This window comes from Meriones unguiculatus, chromosome 15, assembly GCF_030254825.1.
Source record: "Meriones unguiculatus strain TT.TT164.6M chromosome 15, Bangor_MerUng_6.1, whole genome shotgun sequence".
NCBI classification, from domain to species: domain Eukaryota; kingdom Metazoa; phylum Chordata; class Mammalia; order Rodentia; family Muridae; genus Meriones; species Meriones unguiculatus.
The window spans coordinates 71,470,859-71,494,413 of NC_083362.1; the positions used below are offsets into that span (position 1 = coordinate 71,470,859).

At 38.2% G+C, this 23,555-nt stretch overlaps 1 protein-coding gene across 1 annotated transcript in view; it reads left to right on the plus strand.

The window, feature by feature from the left end:
- Positions 1-23,555, plus strand: part of Psmd1 (proteasome 26S subunit, non-ATPase 1) — a 68,929-nt gene that overhangs the window by 6,568 nt on the left and 38,806 nt on the right. The window contains exons 3-16 of the mRNA XM_021649730.2: positions 214-287; positions 443-612; positions 2,711-2,916; positions 4,637-4,780; positions 6,842-7,068; positions 9,734-9,794; positions 10,446-10,574; positions 12,256-12,344; positions 13,117-13,195; positions 13,661-13,834; positions 15,813-15,924; positions 17,478-17,674; positions 18,949-19,044; positions 20,322-20,386. Of these exons, the coding sequence (XP_021505405.1) occupies positions 214-287; positions 443-612; positions 2,711-2,916; positions 4,637-4,780; positions 6,842-7,068; positions 9,734-9,794; positions 10,446-10,574; positions 12,256-12,344; positions 13,117-13,195; positions 13,661-13,834; positions 15,813-15,924; positions 17,478-17,674; positions 18,949-19,044; positions 20,322-20,386 (1,823 nt within the window). The remainder of the gene's footprint in view (positions 1-213; positions 288-442; positions 613-2,710; positions 2,917-4,636; positions 4,781-6,841; positions 7,069-9,733; positions 9,795-10,445; positions 10,575-12,255; positions 12,345-13,116; positions 13,196-13,660; positions 13,835-15,812; positions 15,925-17,477; positions 17,675-18,948; positions 19,045-20,321; positions 20,387-23,555) is intronic.

Here is a 23,555-nt window from a genome sequence, read left to right on the forward strand (position 1 = left end):
TTTGTGGGCACTTTTTTGTTTTTGAGTCAGGCTCCTTCTACATAGCCTTGGCTATCCTGGAACTCTCTGAGACCAGGCTGGCCTAGAACTTGTAGAGATTCACCTGCATCTGCTTCCTGCGATTAGAAGGCATGCACCACCTGACTGACCAGTGGACACTATAAAGAAGCATGGTGTTAAGTCTTTAAAATTCAGTTTTGTTTTATTTTACAGGAATTTGCACTACACAAATTGAATGCAGTTGTCAATGATTTCTGGGCAGAAATTTCTGAGTCTGTAGACAAAATGTAAGAAAATACTTTATTTCTATAAATTTGGGTAAAGTAGAATTGCTTACTTAACTCATTTAGGAATCTACTAATTTGTGGCTTGAGTGGTTAAATTTTGAGTTTTCAGGAAGACCATATGTTAAACAAGGCCTACCTTTCCTTATTTTTTTCAGAGAAGTTTTATATGAAGATGAAGGTTTCCGTAGTCGACAGTTTGCAGCCTTGGTGGCATCTAAAGTATTTTATCATCTGGGGGCTTTTGAGGAGTCTCTGAATTATGCTCTTGGAGCAGGCGACCTCTTCAATGTCAATGATAATTCTGAATATGTGGAGACTATAATAGGTAATTATCTTCCATCTATTAAGGTTTTGATCTTGCAGATGTCTTCTTGCTCTAGTCGATATAGCCTTTTTATTCACTTTGATATGATGTTGCTAGATTTTAGTTTAATTGGATGTTCATTATCATCTAATACTGTTAAACAGGCTATGTGTTTCCATCAGCTTCCTGCTGAGTACAGCTTATCTCAACAGTGACAGTCATCTCCAGTCCAGTGAACAGTTTGAGTAACCAATTAAATAAAACTAATCTTTATAAATTTCTTGTCTGACTTCTTTTTATTTGTTAGAGACAGGATTTCAGTATATAGCAGGCTGGTCCTGGATTCAGAATCCTCTTGCCTCTGGCCCTTGAGTGCTGAGATTACCATAGGCATCTGCTACAACTATCATATATAATTGCTGCTAATACAGGAAGTGTTTTAGTCACTCTTCATACCATGGTGGTCATTCTTCATAGTCTTCATTTGTTCCACAGCTGACCTATGAAGAGCTAGCCTTGTTGTCCAAATGAGAAAATGGGGCTTTAAGATGAAAAGGTACATGGTTGTTAAATAAAAGGCAAGAAATTAAAACCTAGATTGACTCACTCTAAAACCCTTATTGTTATTTTTTGTTTGTTTATTGAGATGGGTTTTGTTATGTATGTAGCCCAGTACAGCTTAGAACTCACTTTGTAGCCCAGGATATCCTCAAACTTTTGATCTTCCTGTCTCCACCTCTCAAGTACTGGGATTGTAGTATGTGCCACCATGTCTGGCTTATTTGTTGATTTTAGAAATATTGGTGTCGTAGTCTGTCACTCTAACAGAGATCTGAGATTATCTACTTGTAAAGTGAAAGGTTTTTTGTTTGGTTGGTTTTTTGAGACAGGGTTTCTCTGTGTAGCCCTAGCTGTCCTGAATTCCCTTTGTACACCAGGCTGGCCTCATACTCAGAGATCTGCCTGCCTATGCCTTCTGAGTGCTGGGATTACAGGCATGCACCACCACGCCCGGCTTTGATATTAGTTTATTCTTATTAACTGATCTAAACTTTCACAAGTTCTACCTAGATGAACCCTAAATACAGTGTACCTAGTTTATAAAAGTCTATTGCTATCCCCCATACAGAGACTCATTTAACTTGCATCATCTACTGAGCTAACAATTCTTTGTGGTAGTTATTTCTCTTCCCCAAGGTTTGGAACTAAACTATTCTTGACATGGTACCTTTTCTTGTCTTTTCAAAGACAAACAAGTGAAGAAAGTGGAGTGTGTGTGTGTGTGTGTGTGTGTGTGTGGTCACTCTGTAGGTGACGTGTAAGGCAGCTCAGGAAAATGCCTAGTTTTAGTTTCTCTAGAATGTTTAAGACATGATTTCACCTGTGCATGTGTTTCTCATCCGTTGTGCCATTGGTAGGGTACCCTTCAGTATGTCTCTGGCCACACTAATCATTATGAAATGTGGAAGTCAGGTTGAGCATATATGCTCCTGCATGAATTTTCAGGCACTCCTTGGGGATATAGGTTCCATATCAGGCTAAGATGGTGGTTTTTTGTTGTTGTTGTTTTGTTGGTTTTTTTGTTTAGTTTTTTTTTTTTTTTTTTTTTTTTTTTTTTTTTTTTTTTCTGATTTTCTGCCATTGCTTGAAAAGCATTTGGCATTCTTTGGAGTTGCTTTTTGAGCCTGTGGCACCATTGTTCTACAAAGATGATTTACATACAGTTATTAATCCCAGGATACCTAGTTTCAGATGTAAAGTATAATATATTCTTTGTGGTAATAGCTGTTACAGGCCTTTTAAAATATTCTTTGTAATGACAAGTATGTATTTCTTTAAAAAACGAAACAGCAACTGTTAGCCAACTCTTGACTTAATCAAATTGATATAATTTTGGTCAGAATAGTTACTGATGTTTGGAATAGTATCAGCTTTGTTGGTGTTGATGTGTAGTCCTTTGTAACTATCATAAAAATTACTTATTTGAAAGTGTAAGTTCTCATATTTTAAAGTGTTTACTTATAGTGTTTGTGATCATGAATGTAGACATTGTTTTGTCTTGTTTTCTGTTAGTTTGGTCCAGTTTACAAAATAATTAGTAATTTTGTTTTCTCCATAGCAAAATGCATTGATCATTATACCAAACAGTGTGTAGAAAATGCAGATTTGCCTGAAGGAGAAAAAAAACCTATCGACCAGAGATTGGAAGGCATCGTGAACAAAATGTTCCAGCGATGTCTTGATGATCACAAGTATAAGCAAGCGGTCGGTATTGCTCTGGAGACCAGGAGACTAGATGTCTTTGAGAAGACTATACTGGAATCTGTGAGTAGGAATGTCATTTTAGAGTTTGGGATTTATGGGAAGTCAACAAAACAGGGTGTTCAAATGCAAACTCTGGTTTGGTTTGTTTTGGTTTTTTGAGACAGGGTTTCTCTGTGTAGTCTTAGCTGTCCTGGAACTCACTCTGTGGATTAGGCTGGCCTCAAGAGATCCTCCTACTTCTGCCTACCTAGTGCTGGGATTAAAGGCATGCACCACCACTGCCTGGCCATACCATTTTTAGAATTCTTTTTATTGATTCTCTTGACAGTTTCATACATGTACGCAGTGTATCTAAATCATATCCACTCCCACCTTCCTCTTCATACTCCTAGGTGTCCCCAGTGTATCTCTTTCTCATCTCATGACCTCCTTTTTTTCATTACACTTTATTTGTGTGTCTGTAAGGAGCACTCATGTGCTACTACAGTGCATGCATAGAAGCCAGAAGGTAATGGGAGTTGTTCTTTCCTTCTTCCATGTGAGTCTTGAGGAGTCAACCTACTGAGTCACCTGACCAGCCTGTCCTTCCTTTTGTAACTTATGGAGTTTGATTAGTGCTTTCTGCATGTGCGTGGGTGTAGGGTCCTCCAGCTGAGCATGGCAGTCCACCAGTATCACACCCCCAAAGAAAAATGACTTTCCTTCTTCAGCATCCATCAATTGCCAATAGCTCCTTGGCTAGAGTTAGAGTCCCTGAGCCTTTTCCCCATCCATGTGAGAGCGTTGACTGGCTTGAGCCTGTGCAGATCTTGTACAGGTGACCAAAGCTGCTGTGAATTCATTAATACAGTGGTCATATCATGTCCAGAACACAGCATTTTGCAGTCTCCCCAATTCTCTCAACCCTTCAGCTCTAATATTCTGTGTTTTCTATTCCTCAGTGTTCCCTGAATGGTTGATAGAAATGTCCTGTTTAGAGCTAAACACTCAACAGTCATTTATTTATAAACCAACACTTTGGCCGGTTATAAGTCTCTGCATTGGCTGTTGCCACTGCAAAAAGAAGCTTCTCTGACCAGGGTTGATAGCCCCACCAACCTATGCGTATAAACATCACCACTGAGAAGGAATTTGACACCGAGGCCATTTAACAAGAGCATCAAACAGAGTGAGAGACCTGGTGATAGCTCTGTACCATGCTTTCTGACCGTTGAGTGAATATGCATTAGCTGGTCAGAGGGGCTCTCGCAGCAAGGTAGGAGGCAGTTGCAAAGCACAGCATTTGATAACAGTAGTATGGCTGTTACAGTCTTCACTTAGTGACGTCCTGATTGGCCTGTAAGTAGTATAAATTGTTTCACTCCTTTTTGGATTTTGGTTTGGTTTTCTTGTTTTTCTGAAATAGGGTCACATGCAGGCCAGTCTGGCCTCAAATTTGAATTCCTGATTCTTCCTTCTTCATCACCCAAGGGGTGGGATCATGGATGTGTACCACTGTGCCTGGTTTTTTTTTAGTGTTTTGTTTTGTTTCTTTTTAGGGTTTTGTTACTTTTAAATCATAGTTGGGTGGTGTTGGCACCTTTAATCCCAGCACTGGGAGGCAGAGGCAGGCAGGTTTCTGAATACAGAGCATCCTGGATACAGAGTGAGTTCCAGGACAGCCAGGGCTACACAGAGAAAGCCTGTCTTCTAAAAGGGGGGGAGGGGTGGAAATTAAACTGTTTTGTTTCTGAATATATATAAAGACTAAAAAGTGCTGTCTTTAAATTATGTCTTTCAGAATGATGTCCCAGGAATGCTAGCTTACAGCCTCAAACTCTGCATGTCTTTAATGCAGAATAAGCAGTTTCGCAATAAAGTATTAAGAGTCCTGGTTAAAATCTACATGAACTTGGAGAAGCCCGACTTCATCAATGTTTGTCAGGTGCTGACTCTGGTTTCCTTTACGTGTTGTACCGCTGCATGTCAGAGCATATGTGTTGCACTTTGTTACGCTGAGTTTCTGTGGTAGCTTCATATGGTAACTCAGTTGATCTTTATACTCCTGTGAGGATAAATACATGGTTTATATTCCTTTTACTGATGAATGGAATCTCACCATTTAAAAATTATTTTGCTACAATGTATTCTTTGTATTTATGTATATTCTTTATTCAGTTTGATATAATGTATGAACTCATCACTTAAAACACAACTAAACATTGGTTATATTTTATCTCTTAATTTCTGAACCACTTAAAATTTTCAAGTAGTATAGAAAAATATGAAATAAAGCCTGATTTTTCCCCCTTTCTCTTCTTATAGACTTTTCCCTAAAGATAATGGTAGATTTTTCCCAATTTATTGCACATTTAGATCTACTATATTCTTCTCAGTGTCTGAGTAGCTTTCATTGACTGGAGATATGCATGGTTTACCTTCAAGCAATTAATACACTGTATATATTTTATATACTGCTTAAGAGCATAGCATTTTATTTATTTCATATTTATTATAATGTGCTCTTATGTGTGTGTAAATGTATATCCTTTAAAAAATGATTCAGAATGCAATTTGAGACAGAAAATACCAGGTGACAAAAATGTCTACATTGAAATTGCTCCAAGTCAACACAGGATTTTAAGTTAAAAATTTTTTTTAAAGATTTTATTTATTTATTTATTTATTTAATGCATATTAGTGCTCTAAGAGGGCAGTAGAGGGTGTAGATGGTTGTGAGCCACCATGTGGTTGCTGGGAATTGAACTCAGGACCTCTGGAAGAGCAGGCAGTGCTCTTAACCACTGAGCCATCTCTCCAGCCCCAAGTTAATTTTTTATATGTTACCCAAAGTCAGTTTAATATTTAATGTTGTATTTCCTTTTTCTTTATATTAGTTTTTAGAGTTCTGTTACTTTTTTTTTTTTAATGCTCATATAATTGTTCTTTGTCCCTTTCTTCTGGTTCAACTTCTTTCCTTATAGACAGTTTTATTCTTTCAGTGTTTTATTCCCTTTAGTAACCTTTAATGACTTACTGTGGTTATTCAGTACATTAACTCTGCCTTACTTAAGCAAGTTATTACTGTAAGTTATTAAGTAAGTTATTACTGGTCACTTGCTTTGTTTCTATTATTTTCTGTTTTTAGTTTATAGTAATTTTGACTGTATATTTTTCCTTGAAATTGAACAAATTTCTACTTACAAGGGAATAACATTTAAACTGAGTTTTTAAAAATTAAACTGAGTTATTAAATGGTTAATCTTGTTTAAATACATGGAATATTTTAACAGAAGAGAAAAGTTTTGAAATGATAATTTTGATTACTCTTGTTCTAGCCCAGCACAGTACACTACGTGTTAAATGAATGATTGATTCGTAAAACTGTATGGTGATAGAGAAAATACGGGTTGAAGAGTACTGGATATAATTTAAGACCAGACAGCAGTGCTGAACACCTTTTATCTCAGCGCTCAGGGAGCAGAGGCAGGGATCTCGCACCTCAGGCCAGCCTGGTCTACAGAATTCCAGGAGAGCCAGAGCTATCTACAGAGAAGGTCTGCAGAGAAACCTTGTCTTGAAAAACCAAATAAATAAATAAACAAATAAATAAATTATGGATGTGGTAAAGAGGAGTGAAGATTGCTGGGTATGGTTGTACGCACCTTTAATCCCAGCCGAGCCAGGCAGATGCCTATTTGAACTTGAGGTCATCCTGGTCTACATACATACCAAGTTCTGGCAGCTATCTAGTCAGGGATACACAATGAGATCCTGTCTCAAAAAAAAAAATAGATTCAGCAGTTAATATTGAATACTTGCTAGCCACCAGGCATAGGACTGTGAATATGATTTTTAAGAAAAACTTACTTAATATTGGGTTTCAAAATGGAATGCTAGACTAGATAAATGTTCCAGTTTTAATTGTGGACTATTTGTTGTGCTCTGAGTACCTTGCATATGAAGTTTTCAGTTACTATATGCTTGTTCTTTTTCTCTATTTCAGTGCTTAATTTTCTTAGATGATCCTCAGGCCGTGAGTGATATCTTAGAAAAGCTGGTAAAGGAAGATAACCTGCTGATGGCCTATCAGATTTGTTTTGATTTGTATGAAAGTGCTAGCCAGCAGTTTTTGTCATCTGTAATCCAGAATCTTCGAACTGTTGGTACCCCCATTGCTTCTGTGCCTGGATCTACCAATACGGGTACTGTGCCCGGATCAGAGAAAGACAGGTATCTTCTTCTGTGTCAGAGCTAACTGTACATCTCCACTTATCTGGGAGCTCAATAGAATAGTCCTAGAGGGTAGATTTTGACAATAAATAAGTTTAACTGTTAAGTTTTACAGATTGTGAAGTTTAATGATAGTGCCCTACTTTACACTATGATAGGGGAAATAAGGACAACCAAAGTGGATTCTTCTAGAAAGAAATAGGTGCTACAGGATGCATGTCGGATACTTGTGGCTACTTAATTATAATAAAATACGTGAAATACATGGGCCAAAATAATTGTCTCAGATTCATCTGGACTAGATATTTAGAAAGGAATGTTCTGGGATTTGCACTTCTAGTAAACCCAAATCATTAATATCTTAGACTCAGACAATGTGCAGTTTCCCCTGCACATTGTACATTTAGACCAGAGACTTACACTATGTCTTGGCTGCTCCAGGCTAGTGAGCAGTGCTGCTCCACGACCTCCGCTTTAGTTCTGCTTCCAGGCTCCTTCCGTGACTTTCTTTTCTGACTCCCCTCATGGTGGACATTTAAGCCTTTCCTTTTGGTCCTGGTCTTTATCACAGAAATAGAAAGCAAACTACCATAGAGATTGGTACCAGGATAGTATTGCTGTGTAGTACTTGGCCATGTTGTTTGGGGGAGGACTATGAAGTATTTTGGAAGTGTTGGGGGAAGGAGCCATTGAATGCTTAGAATTTAATGGACTGTTCTGTAGGCTCTTGGAAGATTTTTTTCATCTTCCATTGATATGTTTGTCTTTCTTTATATGAGTACTATCTTTTTGATTACTAAAACTTATGATGTCTTAAAATAGATACTATAAGATGTTTTTATCTCATTGCTGGGGATCCTTGTATATTCTTCCAAACACTCTACCACTGAGATACATTTCAAACTCCCAGAGCCACGGTTTGATTCTTTTTTTCATTGTGGCTATTGTAGATTTCTGTGAGCCTATGGGCACTTTGACTGGGGATTGTGTGGAAACTCTTCACTGAAATCTCACAATACTGAACCTGTAACCCTGGCAATATTCAGCCCATAATCTAGAAACATGGTACTTTTCTTCATTTTTTTTTACCTTTAGAAAATTTTAAAAATAGATCCTTCTGTAGAAATTTCTGCATAGAAATCATACATCTACCAATAGAGACCATTTTACTTCTCCCCCTCTCTCTAAACCTTCCTCTTTCTCCTTTTTTCTACACTGACTGGGAATTCCATTGCATTTTAGAATAGAAGTAGTGAAAATTAATATCCTTTGTTCCTGATGTGAGGGCAATAGCGTTTAGTTTAGTTTAGTTTAGTTTAGTTTTCTGCTCCCTCTCCCCGTATATATCCCTATTTGTTTATAGAAGTTTCTTTTGTTTGTTTTGTTTGTTTGTGACAGCGTTTCTTTGTATAGCTCTGGCTGTCCTGGACTCATTTTGTAGACCAGGCTGATCTCGAACTCACTGAGTTCTGCCTGCCTCTGCCTCCCCAAATGCTGGCATTACATGCATGCGCCACCATGACCAGCTTATTCTTAAATTCTTTTTAAAAATCATTCTGTTTATTTGCTGTCATTTTCATTGTGAGTTAATCTTTTCTGAAATGATTGTTGTTGTTGTTTTTTCTCATCTGTAATTTTCTGCTAGTTGTATTTTAATTTTTGACTTTCTCTAATTCTCATTTGTTTTGAGACAGGAGCTGTATTTAGGCTGGCCAGAGTGCTGAGATGATGTTGGCATTAGACACTGTGCCCAGTTTTCTGTAGTGCTGGGGATTGAACCCAGGGCTTTATGCATACTGTGCAAACACTACAGAATGAGCTATGTCCTTAGCCCCATCTGAGTCTCTTTTTCATCTTAAATTATTTTCTTATCTTTTTTTTTTTTTTTAAAGAAAGTCTCACTGTGTAACCCTGGCTAGCCCTCTTTCCTCATGTAGTCCAGGCTGCCCTCAAACTCACAGAGCTCCACCTGTCTCTGCCTCCTTAATGCTGGGATTAAAGGCGTGTGCCATCATGCCTATGATGTCCATTACTTGAAATAAATTTTCGCATATAGTAATGCTGTATAAGGATTTTACTTCAGTCATTTTCTATGATTTATTTTACTAAATTCAGGTTTCCTAAACTTTTACAGAGGTGGATTGTTTAAGGTTGTTTTTCTACTTTCAATGTTCCCTAAAACTTTCTTTCTCTTATATTATGTTTGTGAAGTAGCAAACAAAATGATAGCGTGTTTTCTCTGCCCAGTGTTTTCTCTATAGCATTGTGCTTTGACCCAGAAGGAAGTATCAGCTGTTTAGTTTTAAAGTTGGGGGATCCCGAATGATTTACTTTACACTTTTTTAGCTACTGGTAGTTCATCTCCACCTGACTATTTTGGGAATGGGACTTTTTTTGCCCCGTTTTTGTTATATTTATTATTCAAGAATATTGTTAACCTAAATTTGTTTTTTTGTTTTTTAAACAGTTTATCTGGGGGAAATTTAATAACTGTTTCCTCCATCTTAGAGATGCTAGAGTCTTACTGAAAATACTCAAAAAGTAAATTTATTTTTTTGTAGAACAATTTAAACATAGTTCAGATCTGTATTATAACTAAATTGCCTGCGCTTTCTATTTAGAAGAGACTTATTAAAGTGTTGATCAGTGGCTTTTCTCATTTTAGTGACCCTATGGAAACGGAGGAGAAGACAGGCAATACACAGGCGGGAAAAACACCAGATGTGGTGAGCATACATTCAGTTACAGTTCAGAGTGTTCTCTTGGGGCTCTTCTTCTTCCTCTAATTCTTCTTTATCTTTTGTTTTGTTTTGGTGGGGGGAGTGGGGGAGAGGACCAGGAGGGCAAGAGGAGACTGTCACTATGTAGCCCTGGCTGGTATTCAGTATAATAAATCAGACTGGAATTAAGCCTGACAAATTTTGGGATTAAAGGTGTGTGCCAGTATTACCAAACACATTGTTTTAAATATGTGATATTTACTTGACTTTTTAAAGGTTTTAGTTTTTGTTTTGTGATGTCAGAGTCATTTTATAAAAATGAATTTTCTATAAAAAGTAGTTTTGAAAACTCATCAGAGGACCCAGGTTTAATTCTAGCACTTATATTGTGGTTCACAACTCTCTGAAACTCCAGTTCTATGGGATCCTGTGTCTGCTTCAAACAGTGATAGTTGAATTTTCTAGATCCTGTCATTAAAATATGGGAAAAGGAGGTTGTGTGCGTATGAATGTGTGTTTGTGTATATGTGTGTTATATATGAGTATGTATGAACATGTGTGTGTGAGATTGCTTTCATTGTTTTTAGACTGATGAAATAAAATTGGTTTAGTGAATTTCATTAATATTAATATTTTTACTCTTTTTTGTTTTGGCAGAGTCCAGAGCCCAAGGACCAGACACTGAAAATGATTAAAATTTTAAGTGGTGAAATGGCTATTGAATTACACCTGCAGTTCCTAATACGAAATAATAACACAGACCTCATGATTTTGAAAAACACAAAGGTAGAAAATTTTCTGTATTATAGTGTTCTTTATGTCTTGTTGAAGGCTTTGTTTTACTTCCTATAACCAAGCGAATGTTAAAAGTTTTTGTAAAAATAACAGTGAGTGTGGCTGAACTCATTGCAAGAACATCTACTCAGCCTGTGTGAATGTGTCCCTGGATTCCATTACCAGCATGAGGGAATGGGTGGAAACTCTCACTTACTAGAGGAAAGGGAACTGACAAGGATTGAGTTCCTGTTTTTTGTACTTGTTCAGTAATGTGAATTTTTTGTTTCATTTTAAATTAAATTTAAGTTTTATTTTAAATATTAATGTATTCACTTAAAGTTGAGCATGATAGCATGGTCAAGATGTTAATGTAGTTGATATGACTATATTTCCTACTCTACCAGTCTTAGGCACAGACTCTGACAAATTTCAGTTTTTGAACAGGTATGATTACATACCTGTAAATTTAGTTCAGGAATTTTCAAAAGAGCTAAAGTAGCCCAGTTGGTAAAGTGCTTATTTGTTTTACAAACAAAAACGTGAGTTCAGTCCCCAGAAGAGATGGTGGGTGCTTGTAATACTGGGAAGTCAGGTGAATCCCTGGGGTTTACTCGCCAACCAGCGCAGCCTATTTGTTGAACTCTAGGCCAATGAGAGACTATCTCAAAAAGCAAGATGGTTAGCTCCTGAGGAATGACACCTGAGGTGGCACAGGAGCTCTCACATGAGCGTGCGTGCACACACACACAGTGTTTTCAAGGAAAGTAGCTCATCTATTACTGCCATGCCTACTGCTCTCTTTGCAGTGCACTAAATAAACTTTGCTTTCTTGGGAGAAAAAAGTTTTCATGTATAAAGATAAATAGCAGTAAAAAAGAAAATCTTCTCAGTATCCCTTCCCAGGGACATTTGTTTTTTTCTTATAGCCATACACTAGTTCAGTAACTAAAGAGTGTTTGATTTAAGCATGTATTTAGTCCCTTTTAAAAAAATACATATTTACAGATCGCAAAAAAAATACAGACTCACATAATTTGTAAATAAGTTAGGGCTTAGAAGGTAGTTAATGAGTAGAGAGCTGCCTGGACTGTAAAAGGCCTTGGGTTAGTTATATCTGCAGCACTAAAAAATACATTCTTGCGTTGATACATAATTTGGTGGCTGCTAAAGGTGCGGGCCAAATGAGTTACAGCATTGCTACTTATGTTCCTCCAGCACCGTGGAGACCTTAGGCAAGATGTGAAGAGGAATAGAAATGTCTGAACAATTATTGGCTGCTCAAGGAGAGGAGTTGGAGATCTGTGAATTCACACTTCAGATCTGTGACTGAGCCAGTGGCGATATAGGCAGAAGTGTCAGGAGGTCAAACAAGTTCATGCCTACTTGGGCTACATGAAACCCTGTCCCATAAAACAGACAAAAAATCTGATAGTGACTTGAAGTTAATACCACAAATAAAAATCTTTGATTGTCTTGTTTTTACAGACTAGCTTTTTCATCTTTATATATGTCTCAAACCCTTTCTTCAAAAGCAAAAAAAAAAAAAAAAACAAACCTCAAGATTCATATTTTAAATGTCATTTCAATTGTTTTCTGATTTTGCTGCAAAATAGGGCTTCTGAATGTATGTGAGCATATGTATGTACAAATACTTTGCCAGTGATAAAGAAGTCTGTACTTGTTTTTATAGGATGCAGTACGAAATTCTGTATGTCATACAGCAACTGTAATAGCTAACTCATTCATGCACTGTGGTACGACCAGTGACCAGTTTCTTAGGTAAATATGCTTGGAGAATTCCACCTTGCTGGAATTTCTTTTTTAAATATATATTCCTGTGTGTCTGGGGATAGGGTATCTGTAGTTGCACTGGGAGACCAGAAGAGGCCGTCAGATTTTCTGGAGCTGAAGTTAACAGCCACTGAGCCGCTGACTTGGGTGCTGGGAACTGAAGTCGGGTTCTTTCTAAGAACACTCTGTGCTCTTAACCACTGAGCTGTCTCTTCAGCCCCCCAAATGATTTTTTACCAAGATTGCATTGAGAGTATTCTCATGCTTCCAACTAGTCTCGAATTTTAAGTATGTTTGCTTATTACATATAGTTTGTTTTATATTTGCTTATTTTAAAGTAAAATTAATTACTTTTATAAGTTGCCTTGGTAGCTTGAAGGAAAAAAATGAAATATATGATTTTCCTTTTGTTCAAAGTAGAATTATGTATCCTGTATTTTAAGAATCTTTAGAGCTGGGTGGTAGTGGCACACGCTTGGGAGGCAGAGGCATGCAGGTCTCTGAGTTCAAAGCTATCCTGGTCTACAGATTGATTTCCACGACAGCCAGGGCTACACAGAGAAACCTATCTCAAAAAAAAAAAAAAATCATAATATTAATGCATGCCTGTAATTCCAGTGCTTGGGAGGCTGAGGCAGGAGGATTACTGGTTGAAGACCAACCTGGACTACAGTACTAGACTCTTTCTCCAAGAACAGAACAGCTTAGGAAAGTCAGGATTAATAATGCTCAGGATGCTTTTTTTTTTTTCCTCTTACAGAGATAATTTGGAGTGGTTGGCCAGAGCCACTAACTGGGCCAAATTTACTGCAACTGCCAGCTTGGGTGTAATCCATAAGGTAATATATTTTATTCATTGTGACTGGCCATCAGAGAAGAAGCGATTTTTCTGGGGCTAAGAAGCATAAGTTTATTGTAATTCATCAATAGGTGTATGTTGTCAGATCAGGTCAGTCCTTGGACAGCGAAGGGTGAAGTAAAGAAGGCACTAAAATCAGTATCTTTCTTTTTAGTAAAAGTTAGAAATCCTTGACTAAGCCATTTTTTAACAATTGAATTGAAATGTTGTATAGTCTAAGTTAATTTGTTTGGGGAAACACTGTAAAACAAAGTCAAAAGTAGATATGATTGCAATGTTTTCTAACCAAGCTGTTTCTAGATCTGTTAAAGAGTCCTGTTTAAGTGTAGGAATTGTTTGGATGAGAGCACACCCTGTTAACCAGTCAACAAGTAGGCATTCTGAGGAGATGCTGCACCTGGTTTGCTCTACCTTTCTCTAACCTCTTTGTAACTCAAATCTACAGGGTCATGAGAAGGAAGCATTACAGTTAATGGCAACATACCTTCCCAAGGACACTTCTCCAGGGTCAGCCTATCAGGAAGGTGGAGGTCTTTATGCATTGGGTCTTATTCATGCCAATCATGGCGGTGACATAATTGACTATCTCCTTAATCAGCTTAAGAATGCCAGCAATGATGTAAGTATTAGGGTGAAAAACCGTATTTCTATTATTTGAGAATCTAAGACAGTGATTCTCAACCTGTGGGTCTCGACCCATTTAGGAGTCAAATAACCTTTTCGTGGGGGTTGTGTATATCAGGTATTCTGCATATCAGATATTTACATTACAATTTACAAAGTACCAGAATTACAGTATGAGTAGCAACAAAATTTTCTAGTTTGGGGTCACAGCATGAGGAACTATATTAATGGGTTGGAGCCTTAGGAAGGTTGAGAACCACCTAATTATATATTTGCTCAGTATTTTGGTGAATAGATTTCTTAGAATTTGGGAATATCAAAAACAGAACTTCCCATAGTAATTTGGGGGTTTATATTGAAACTGCTTCCATTTTGCTGTAGGTTTTCTTGAGATAGGGTCTTGGTATTTAACCCAACCTGTCTTCCAACTCAGACATTCTCCTACCTCAGCCCCCTGAGTGCTGAAATTACAGGAATGAGTCATCACACTTGCCTCCTTTTTTCCTTTCTTCTTTGTTTGTTTCTTTTTTTTTTTCTTTGTAAGTTAAAATTGTGCTTCTTAGTCCTTTAAAACCAAGTGAAGCAAGCAAGACATGTGGTCTCACCTAAATATCTTGGAATGTTATTACTGTATGGATGTTACATTTCACCTGGTTTAACCATATCTTTTTCAAGGAAATGCAGGGTGTCCAAGGTAGCATATACTCTGAGAAATCAGAATTATTGCTCATTTTGATCATTGATAAGTTTTTTTATGTAATTCTTTTGAAAACGTTTATTAAGCAGTCCTGTTACTTTAAATGACCCTCAAATGGGATTTTAGACTTTAGCATTTAGGTTCAAGTGTTTTAGAAAATTATCAAGAAAATGGTTAAATGAACCAGAACATTATAGCTTCAAATTTCAGTGAAAAAAATTGAGCCAAGAAGATGGTCTGTCCTGGCTGAGAAGTTCCTCGCTCACAAATTCTCCGTGGACGTGCACACATCTTTACCTCATTTGCTCAGATAGTTTATTGACACACACACGTGCAAAGCAGGCGGCAGAACACTAGTAGTGGAAGCGTCTTCTGACTGAAACAAGAAGTTCATCAGAAGCATCTTCTATAATTAATGAAGATGTTGATGAAGCAGCGTTTTTCTAACTCTGGGCAACTCTGGATGACTGCTTATGTATAAACAGGAGCTGGGGGGCTCTGTCTTCTGGGACCTGTGGTCAGGATGAACGAACTTGAAACATTTTTTTCCTTGATTTCCCTGGTTGCAGACATCACAGTTCTAGAGACAGAACACCCTACTGCCCTGGCTTCGTGCGCACACCAGAGCTAGGATAAGGTGGGGCTTCACAAGTGACAGTTCCGCCACAGTCACCCCACAACAACGCTGGGGTGCTGTCCTCACGAGAATAAAATGCGCTTGCAAAGTGGACAACTTCCAAAGCCTCCTTTTTCAGATGAAGATCAGCTTTATGCTCTGACCCCATTTTCTCCTACTTTTCAACTGTATTAGTTGGATGCTTTCTTCTCTTCAGTCTTTGGCTTCTCCATCCATACTGCCTCCTCCTTCTTAGCCTACGAACATCTGCAGATTTCCCTTGTCTGGCCTAATTTTTCACTGGTACTTGCCTCTTAGCACTGTTTAGTCTTTCCTATGTAAGTTTATGGAGGTACACTCTGTCTACTTCTCTTCTCTCACGTACTTCTCGAGTCACTAGTTACACTAGCAGCCATCATAACTAAAATTGCTGAGGTTACCACGGGTTCCTGAGTATCTGCTCTTTTTTACTGAGACACGTTTTGTATATCTCCTCTCAAAATATTTTTTTATAATTGGGAAGTAGAGGTAGGATCAAACAGTTCAAGACTATCCACAGCTACATACTGAGTTTGAAACCAGCCTAGCTGAGGGTTCTGTGTGTGTGCGTGTTTTAAGTACTGTGTTCTGGATTATTGGAACCAATGCTTTTTTCCCTAGATTGTTAGACATGGAGGCAGCCTGGGCCTCGGTTTAGCTGCAATGGGAACTGCACGTCAAGATGTATATGATTTGTTGAAAACAAACCTTTATCAGGATGATGCTGTCACAGGTAAGCATTTGTTACTGAAAACAACAAACTTTGTGATTTTTATGTGATTTTTTTTTTACTTGCCTTTTTATAATCTTCTTAAAAAAAACTCAAGATGAGAATTCTTATAGTTGGCATTACATTGGGGAAGAGAGAGAAGGCCAGGTAGTGCTGTCCTTAGATACACTGGGCTTCTCTTGTTGACGAGGAAGCAGAATTTTTTCTGTTTAGCAGATTTATCTTGTTCTTTCTTAATGTAGCCCCTTTCTAAAGGGGTGTATTCAGATTGCTCTGACAGAAGTAACTTGTGCAAATAGGAGGTTATTAAAGAGAGCTATTTTTGTGTTGGGGATATTCCATGGTGCTTGGTGATTATCTTAGATAGGGTTTCATTGCTGTGAAGAGCATGACCACAGCAACTCTTATTAAAAAACAAACATTTAATTGGGGCTGGTTTACAGTTTAAACATGGCAGCAGGTAGGCAGGCATGGTGCTGGAAGAGTTGCTGAGAGTTCTACATCTTGATCCCCAGGCAGCAGAATGAGACTGGGGTGCCACATTGGGTGTAGCTTGAGCATAGAAGACCTCAAAGCCTGTCCCTACAGTGACACACTTCCTCCACCAAGGCCACATTTACTCCAGCAAGGCCACACCTCCTAATAATGCTACTCCCTATGGGCCAAGCATTCAAACACTTAAGTCTATGGGGTCCATACCAATTCAAACTACCACAGTAATAATGCTTTAAAAAAAAAAAAAAGTTGCCATAATGTCTCTTGACTTTATTACAAGATTGGATAATACATACTGTCAAGATTTAAAAGAAAAATAATATACATGTATGGATATACTTCCACATACACTGTCTCTCTTTTTAAAAATTGCTCTTGGGGAGCTGGGCTCAGTGGCGCACACCTGTAATCCCAGCACTCAGAGGCAGATCTCCATGAGTTTGAGGCCAGCCTGGTCTACAAAGCAAGTCCAGCACAGCCACGGCTATATGGAGAAACGCTGTCTCGAAAACAAACTAACAAAAATTTGGAATTAGGGAGAGATGGCTCAGCAGTTAAAAGCCTGTATTAGAGGACCAGAGTTCAATTTCCAGTACCCACATCAAGCAGTTAAAAACTGCCTTTAATACCAGCTCTAGGGTGTCCAGCGTTACTCTGACCTTCTTGGACATGTGCATATCTGCAAATAGACACACTCATGTCCACATAAATAATGAGTATTTTTTTTAAAGGTTGGCGAGGGCTCAGTAGTTAAAAACACTTGTTGCTCTTAGAGAAGACCTAAGTTTGGTTCCCAGCACCGCATGGTAGCTCACAACTACTCTTAACTCCAGTTCTAGGGAATTCACCGTCCTCTCTTGGCTTCTTCAGGCAGCAGGCACATACATGTATGTGTGGTTGTACATAAATGTCAAGGCAAAACACGTAAAATCAATCTAAAGTGTTTTTATCTCTATTAGAAGGCTAGTAGTCTCATAACTGATGCAAATAGGCACTACTTTTGGTTGGATATGTTGACGCTATAAAAATAGCTTTGCACGTTATTTCACTTTTTACTCCAGGGGAGGCAGCTGGCCTGGCCTTAGGTTTGGTTATGTTAGGTTCTAAAAACGCCCAAGCGATTGAGGATATGGTTGGCTATGCACAAGAGACTCAGCACGAGAAGATTCTGCGTGGTCTAGCGGTTGGCATTGCGTTAGTGATGTACGGGAGGATGGAAGAGGCTGATGCTCTCATTGAATCTCTCTGTCGTGATAAGGTGAGGTCCTTTTTGTTTTCTCCCCTGAAATCTACATTCTCATCCTATATTTGTCTCCCCTGGCCCCAAGACAGTATTGTTTTGTGTTGTTTTGTATTGTTTTTCAAGACAGGCTCTCTCTGTATAGTAGCCCTGGCCGTTCTGGCACTTGCTTTGTAGATCAGACTGGCCTTGAACTCACAGAGATCCATCTTGCCTTTGCCTTCCAGCTGTTGGGATTAAAAGCATGCATCTGGCACAAGACAGGGTTTCTCTGTATAGCTCTGGCTGTCCTGGAACTTACTCTGTAGACCAGGCGAACCGCTGGTGCTAAGTGCTAGGATTAAAGGCATGTGCCATCACTGCTTGATTTAGCAGTACTTTTAATAAGGTATACTATTTTTTGTTTTTTTTTTTTTCATCAGAAAACATTAACATTCTTTATATTTGAGTAAAGGATTTCTGATATATCTGTATATGATGGTATTATGTGTAGCAGGTGCCTAGAGGTACACTCTTCTCTGTAATGTGATCAATACATTATAGTTTATTGGCTGGATTACTAATTAATTCATTCAATTGTCAGACTTACATTTCTTCCACTTAGAGCTCCTTGCCCAGGAATTAGGTAAGGAAAAAGTAAATTAGAAAGTGGTGGTGGCTTATGCCTTTAATTCCAGCTCTAGGGAGGCAGAGGCAGAGGAATCTCTGTGAGTTTGAGGCTGGCCTGAACTACAGTGAGTCCCAAAACATCCAGGAATAAACAGAGAAACACTGTCTTGAAAAACAAACAAAAGAATATGGAAAATAGGACCTGTCTTCTTTGTTTTTTGTTTTCTAAGTGGGAGTCGATTTCATATAGCTGTTTGTATTGATAATAACTTGACTTTGTACTTCCCAGAAAGTATAAGGCAAGATAGAAATAATTAAGAATTAAGAACAGTTCCTCCTGTATTGAGGGTTTATTTTCCCGCATTCACTTTGAAAACTACCAATCACAAATTGTTTTAAGGTTCATGGTTTCTACATTAAATGAGACTACCTGGTGTCTTTGATACTATGCCTGCTATTTATAGCAGTTATTGTTTTGGTTTATTGCTGCTTTAGGGGGATGAAATGCTTGTTTTCAGAGGTTGTTTTAACTGCATTGCCCAGGCTGTCCTGTAATAACTGAACTCAACAAATCTCCCACCTGAGCCTCCCAGATAGTTGTCACCATAGGCTTGCTTCACAGTGCCCAGCAGCAATCACTCTTGGAAGTAGGTTGAGGACTAATTGGAATTATTCTTTCTCAGGACCCAATTCTTCGAAGATCAGGAATGTACACTGTAGCCATGGCTTATTGTGGCTCTGGTAACAACAAAGCTATTCGACGCCTGCTACATGTTGCTGTAAGTGCTCTTGATCTCTTTCAGGGGTAGGTAAAGTAGAAAGAAAAGTTTACAGGTGGACAACAGAGTGTGGCATGTAGTACATGCACTGTATATGTGACCATCGTGTATATGGCCCATCCGTGGCCTCAAGTTCATATTCCCGTTCATTGGACACAGTAGTCCGTAATTCAACAGTGGGTTTTCAGAATGAAATAGAATAGAAAGTACTGTGTGAGCATGAATAGTCTTCAAAACCAGTCAAAGATACTTCCTGAAACTACCCCAAGGAGCATCCTCATTTTTAAGAGACAAGACCATGTGAGACTCTTTGGTCATCTTAAGACAAGTAAATCTAAAGAGCTTCAAGAAACCACTTTTTCTAGCCAGTGAAATTAGCTTTAGGTACCACTAACTGGAACATGCTATGTTTCAAGAGGTCTCCTGCCCAAGAAATCTGATGCCTATGCTTTCCAGCAGGCTTTTCCACAGTCTTCTCAAATTCAGTGTAGTTTAGTAAGAAGAATAGTGCCAGCTCAAATCATTTTCATTCCATGTGTAACTTTGTGAATTTCAATCATCTTGACAATGGGAAAACAGCATCAATTTTAAACAATTGATACAGTTCCGGTGACATACGTCCTCCTGCAAGGCCACACTTCCCAACACTGCCACTCCCTATGAACCTATGGAAGCCATTTTCACTTAAAGCACCACAGTCAACATACTATGAGTTTTATTGTTGGCATTTGTGTTTTGCTTGATCTTGGGGCACAACAAGATCCCTGGAAACAGCATTGAAGAAATGCTTGGGCATTCCTTACTCAGAAAAGCTATAATGCAGCAGAATTAGTCTTAAGTGGCTCTGAACCTTACGCTTCACCAGGCTGCAAAGGCATCTAAGATGCTTCAAGGAGGAACTCTTAGATTTATTTTTTCTAAATTAAGCAAAGAGTGTCTTTTTGTTTTTAGTATTTGAGACAATATAGCCCTGGCTGGTCTTGAACTTCATATGAAGAAAATAACAACCTAAAGTTCACAGAGTTGTACCTTCCTCTGCTTTCCTAGTGCTGGGATTAAAGGTGTGCCAGGAAAGACTTTTAAAAACTGCGTGTGTTTCATTATTTCTTAAATTTATTTACTGTATATACTTGAGGTATATGTTTAATATACATGGTAAGGAGAAAGACTTGATGAAGAAATATTATTAAGGCCTAATTTATATTTGAGTGATGGGGAGTTTATATCAGCTTATTAATAGAATGTGTGTTAAAATCATCTTAAATTTTCTTCTCTAGGTAAGTGATGTTAATGATGATGTCAGGAGAGCAGCAGTAGAATCACTTGGCTTCATTTTATTCAGGTAATAATTTCTAGCTTCAGATTATGTGTGTATACCATTTCTTAAATAGAAACTAAAATACTTGACCATGTTGAAGTTGAGAGTGAGAACAGTGCGCATGTGAAAAAGAAAAGTGTTGTGGTTTGAGAATTACAGTCTTTTTTCCAAGGCAGGGTTCTCTGTGTAGCCGTGGCTGTCCTGGACTCACTTTGTAGACCAGCCGTGGCTGTCCTGGACTCACTTTGTAGACCAGGCTGGCCTTGAACTCACAGAGACCCACCTGCCTCTGCCTCCCAGAGTGCTCAGATTACAGGCGTGCACCACTACACCCAGCTGCTTAAAATAGTTTTTTTTTTTTTTTGTTCAGTTTTCTTAACACCTGCTTGTTTTAATTTTTTGCCCGTGTTTCCTGTGTCTCATACATGTGCTAAATCCCTAGTTTCAGCAGCAGGTGTCACCCATGGGCTATCTTTTGTAAATAAACTCTTCATACCATGATAGGCAGATGGCGCTAGTAAGTCAGATGAGTTGTGTGCTTGCTGCTGTGTTATGCAGGCTGGTCTTGAACTGGACTCAAGTGATTCTCCTACCTCAGCTTCCTAAGTAGCTGAGGTTGCAAGCTTATATTGAAGGACCTTTATGGATTGTTTTCCAGAATACGTTCTTGAAGAGGTAAGAGCTAAGAAATATTGAGAGACTATCTTGCCTAAAACTTCTTTATAGATGAAGAAATTGTGTTTCTTTAAGGGACTAGAGTTAAAAAATTAAAAAGTTCTTTAAATTTTACTTTAACGCATTTTCTTCAATTATTTTTCATTTCATTTATTTATTTATTACAATTTATTCACTTTGTATCCCAGCTATAGCCCCTCTCTCACTCCCCCCCAGTCCTGATTCTGTTGATCTGGCTGGCTAGGCGGTTGTCCCCTTCCTCCTTCACCAGTCCATGTACGTCCCTCCCAAAGTTGCATGATTGGTCAAAGAGGGTGACCTTCCCTGAATAGAGGAGGACTGGTCTTTGGTCAAGGGTATAGGAGGAGCTGCGCTCCCCTGCGAGAACCTCCAGACAAGTTCAATTATTATTTTTAAAGATGAAGGTAACTCAGAAATCAATAAGTATTCTTTTAAAATGTTAATTACATTTATTTATTTATATGTCTGTGGACATGTATATACCACAGCACACATGTGGAGATGAGAAAAACACTTGTGGGAGTCAGTTCTCTCCTGAAGTCATTAGGCTTGGCAGTAAGTTCCTTTATCTGCTGAGCTATTTTACTGGCCCATATTGCATACATATTTTTAAGCTAAGTACATTAAATTTTGCAGTAGTTAGCAAAGTTCACATTGTTGTGTAATTAAATGATAAGCCTTCGATTCCAAACAGTCTCATGATAAATCTAGCTTTCTCTACTATGTACTTCTCTCAGAGTTCTGTCTTCCTTGAAGAGGTTCTAACAGAATATTGTTATTCTCAAATTCCCTTGTTTCCTTTAATATTTGAGAGGTGTCTGCCTTGTCTAAAATCTTATGCGATTTTCACATTGACATCATTTACTTTCAAGTATGTGATTAGTTTATGTGTGTAAGCATTTTACTTACATGTATATATGTGCATCATATGTGTAAGTGCCCACAGAGGCTAGAAACAGGCATCACATCCCCTGGAATTGTAGTTACAGGCAGTTGGGAGCCACTGCTATGGTTTCTGAAAATAGAACCTGAATCCTCTGCAAAAGCAGCAAATGCATGCTCTTAACTGCTGAGCCATCTTTCCAGAGCCCTCCATTTTATTTTCCTTTTCCCCCAGTAGAATTGCGTTTTGGTTTTTGAAACAGTTTTTGCTCAGGCTGGCTTTTAACTCATTATGACTTCCTAACCTAGGATGGCTTCCAACTTATAATCATGCTGCCTCGGCCTCCCAAGTGCTAGGTAGGATTGCAGGCATGGGCTATCACTCTGGTCTCTAGACATCACTCTTTAGATGACCCTGTAGTCATTTAACTTAAAGGGTTAAAGAATTTATTTCTTTTTAGATAATGTTTATTGGACATAAATACCAAAAACATCTATTCATTTTTTTCTCAAATTAAATTATCTTTGTGTAAAATTCTCATCTGAGTTAATGTCTTTATTCTCAAGATAGATCATACAGTTGTACTGTTTTTAGTCTTTCTCCAGATTTGTAGACTGTTATTGTTTATAATGATTGTGATCAGTGCTAAAAACAGGACTGGGATGTAGCTCTGGTAGAGAAATTTTCTGTCATCTGCAAGATGTAGAGTTAGATCGCAGCACTATATCAGAAGACAAAAACCCAAAACAAACAAAGCACAGCTGTAAAAAAAAAAAAAAAAAAAAAAAAGTTGACAGGTATCTTGGTAATGCCTGCTGCATGTATTGAGACTTGCTGTTTTGTTTTGTTTTTTAATATGTATGGGTGTTTTGCCTGCATGTCTATCTGTGCACCGCTTGGTTATCAACATCAGATCCCTTGGAACTGGCGCTACAGTTGTGAGCCACCATGTGGTTGCTGAGATTCAAACCCGTAATTGCACACGGCCAGTGCACTTAACCACTGAGTAATCTCTCTGGCCCCGTCAAATTACAGATTTCTTTAAGCATTCATAAAATAGAAATTAACTACTAATGGTAAAAATTTGGAATTTCACAAATAGTTGATATTAATGTTATATTTCAATCAGTAGACTGTTCTGGAAATGCTAAAATGATCTCACTAGCTATAGATAAGGTTAAAAAATTTAAGTCATATCTGAAGCTAGTTCATAGGTTCTGTGTTTTTGTAGGTGTGTATATATTTACACAGTAATAGAAATCTGCGAATAGTACCAAGCATGTTAGGTAGCGCTTTGGCAGTATTACTGGTAATTATCTTTAAAGTTTCTGAAACAACTGTGTGTGCTTCCAGGAATATAAAGTACAGTGTAGATCTTAGAATATTATCAGTAAGATGTCTGGCAAGTCTCTTTGGGGTTGGGGAGTGGATTGGTGATAGGACACCTGTCTTGGTGTTCATGAGGCTCTGGGTCTGCTCTGCAGCATCAGGAAGGGGAAACGTGCTATGACAAGAGTATAAATCTTAACATATAGCAGACGCATCAGATTACAACCTCCAACCAAAGCCGAGTGATTTTCCTCTGTGTCCGGCTTCTGTTTATTTTATTTGGGG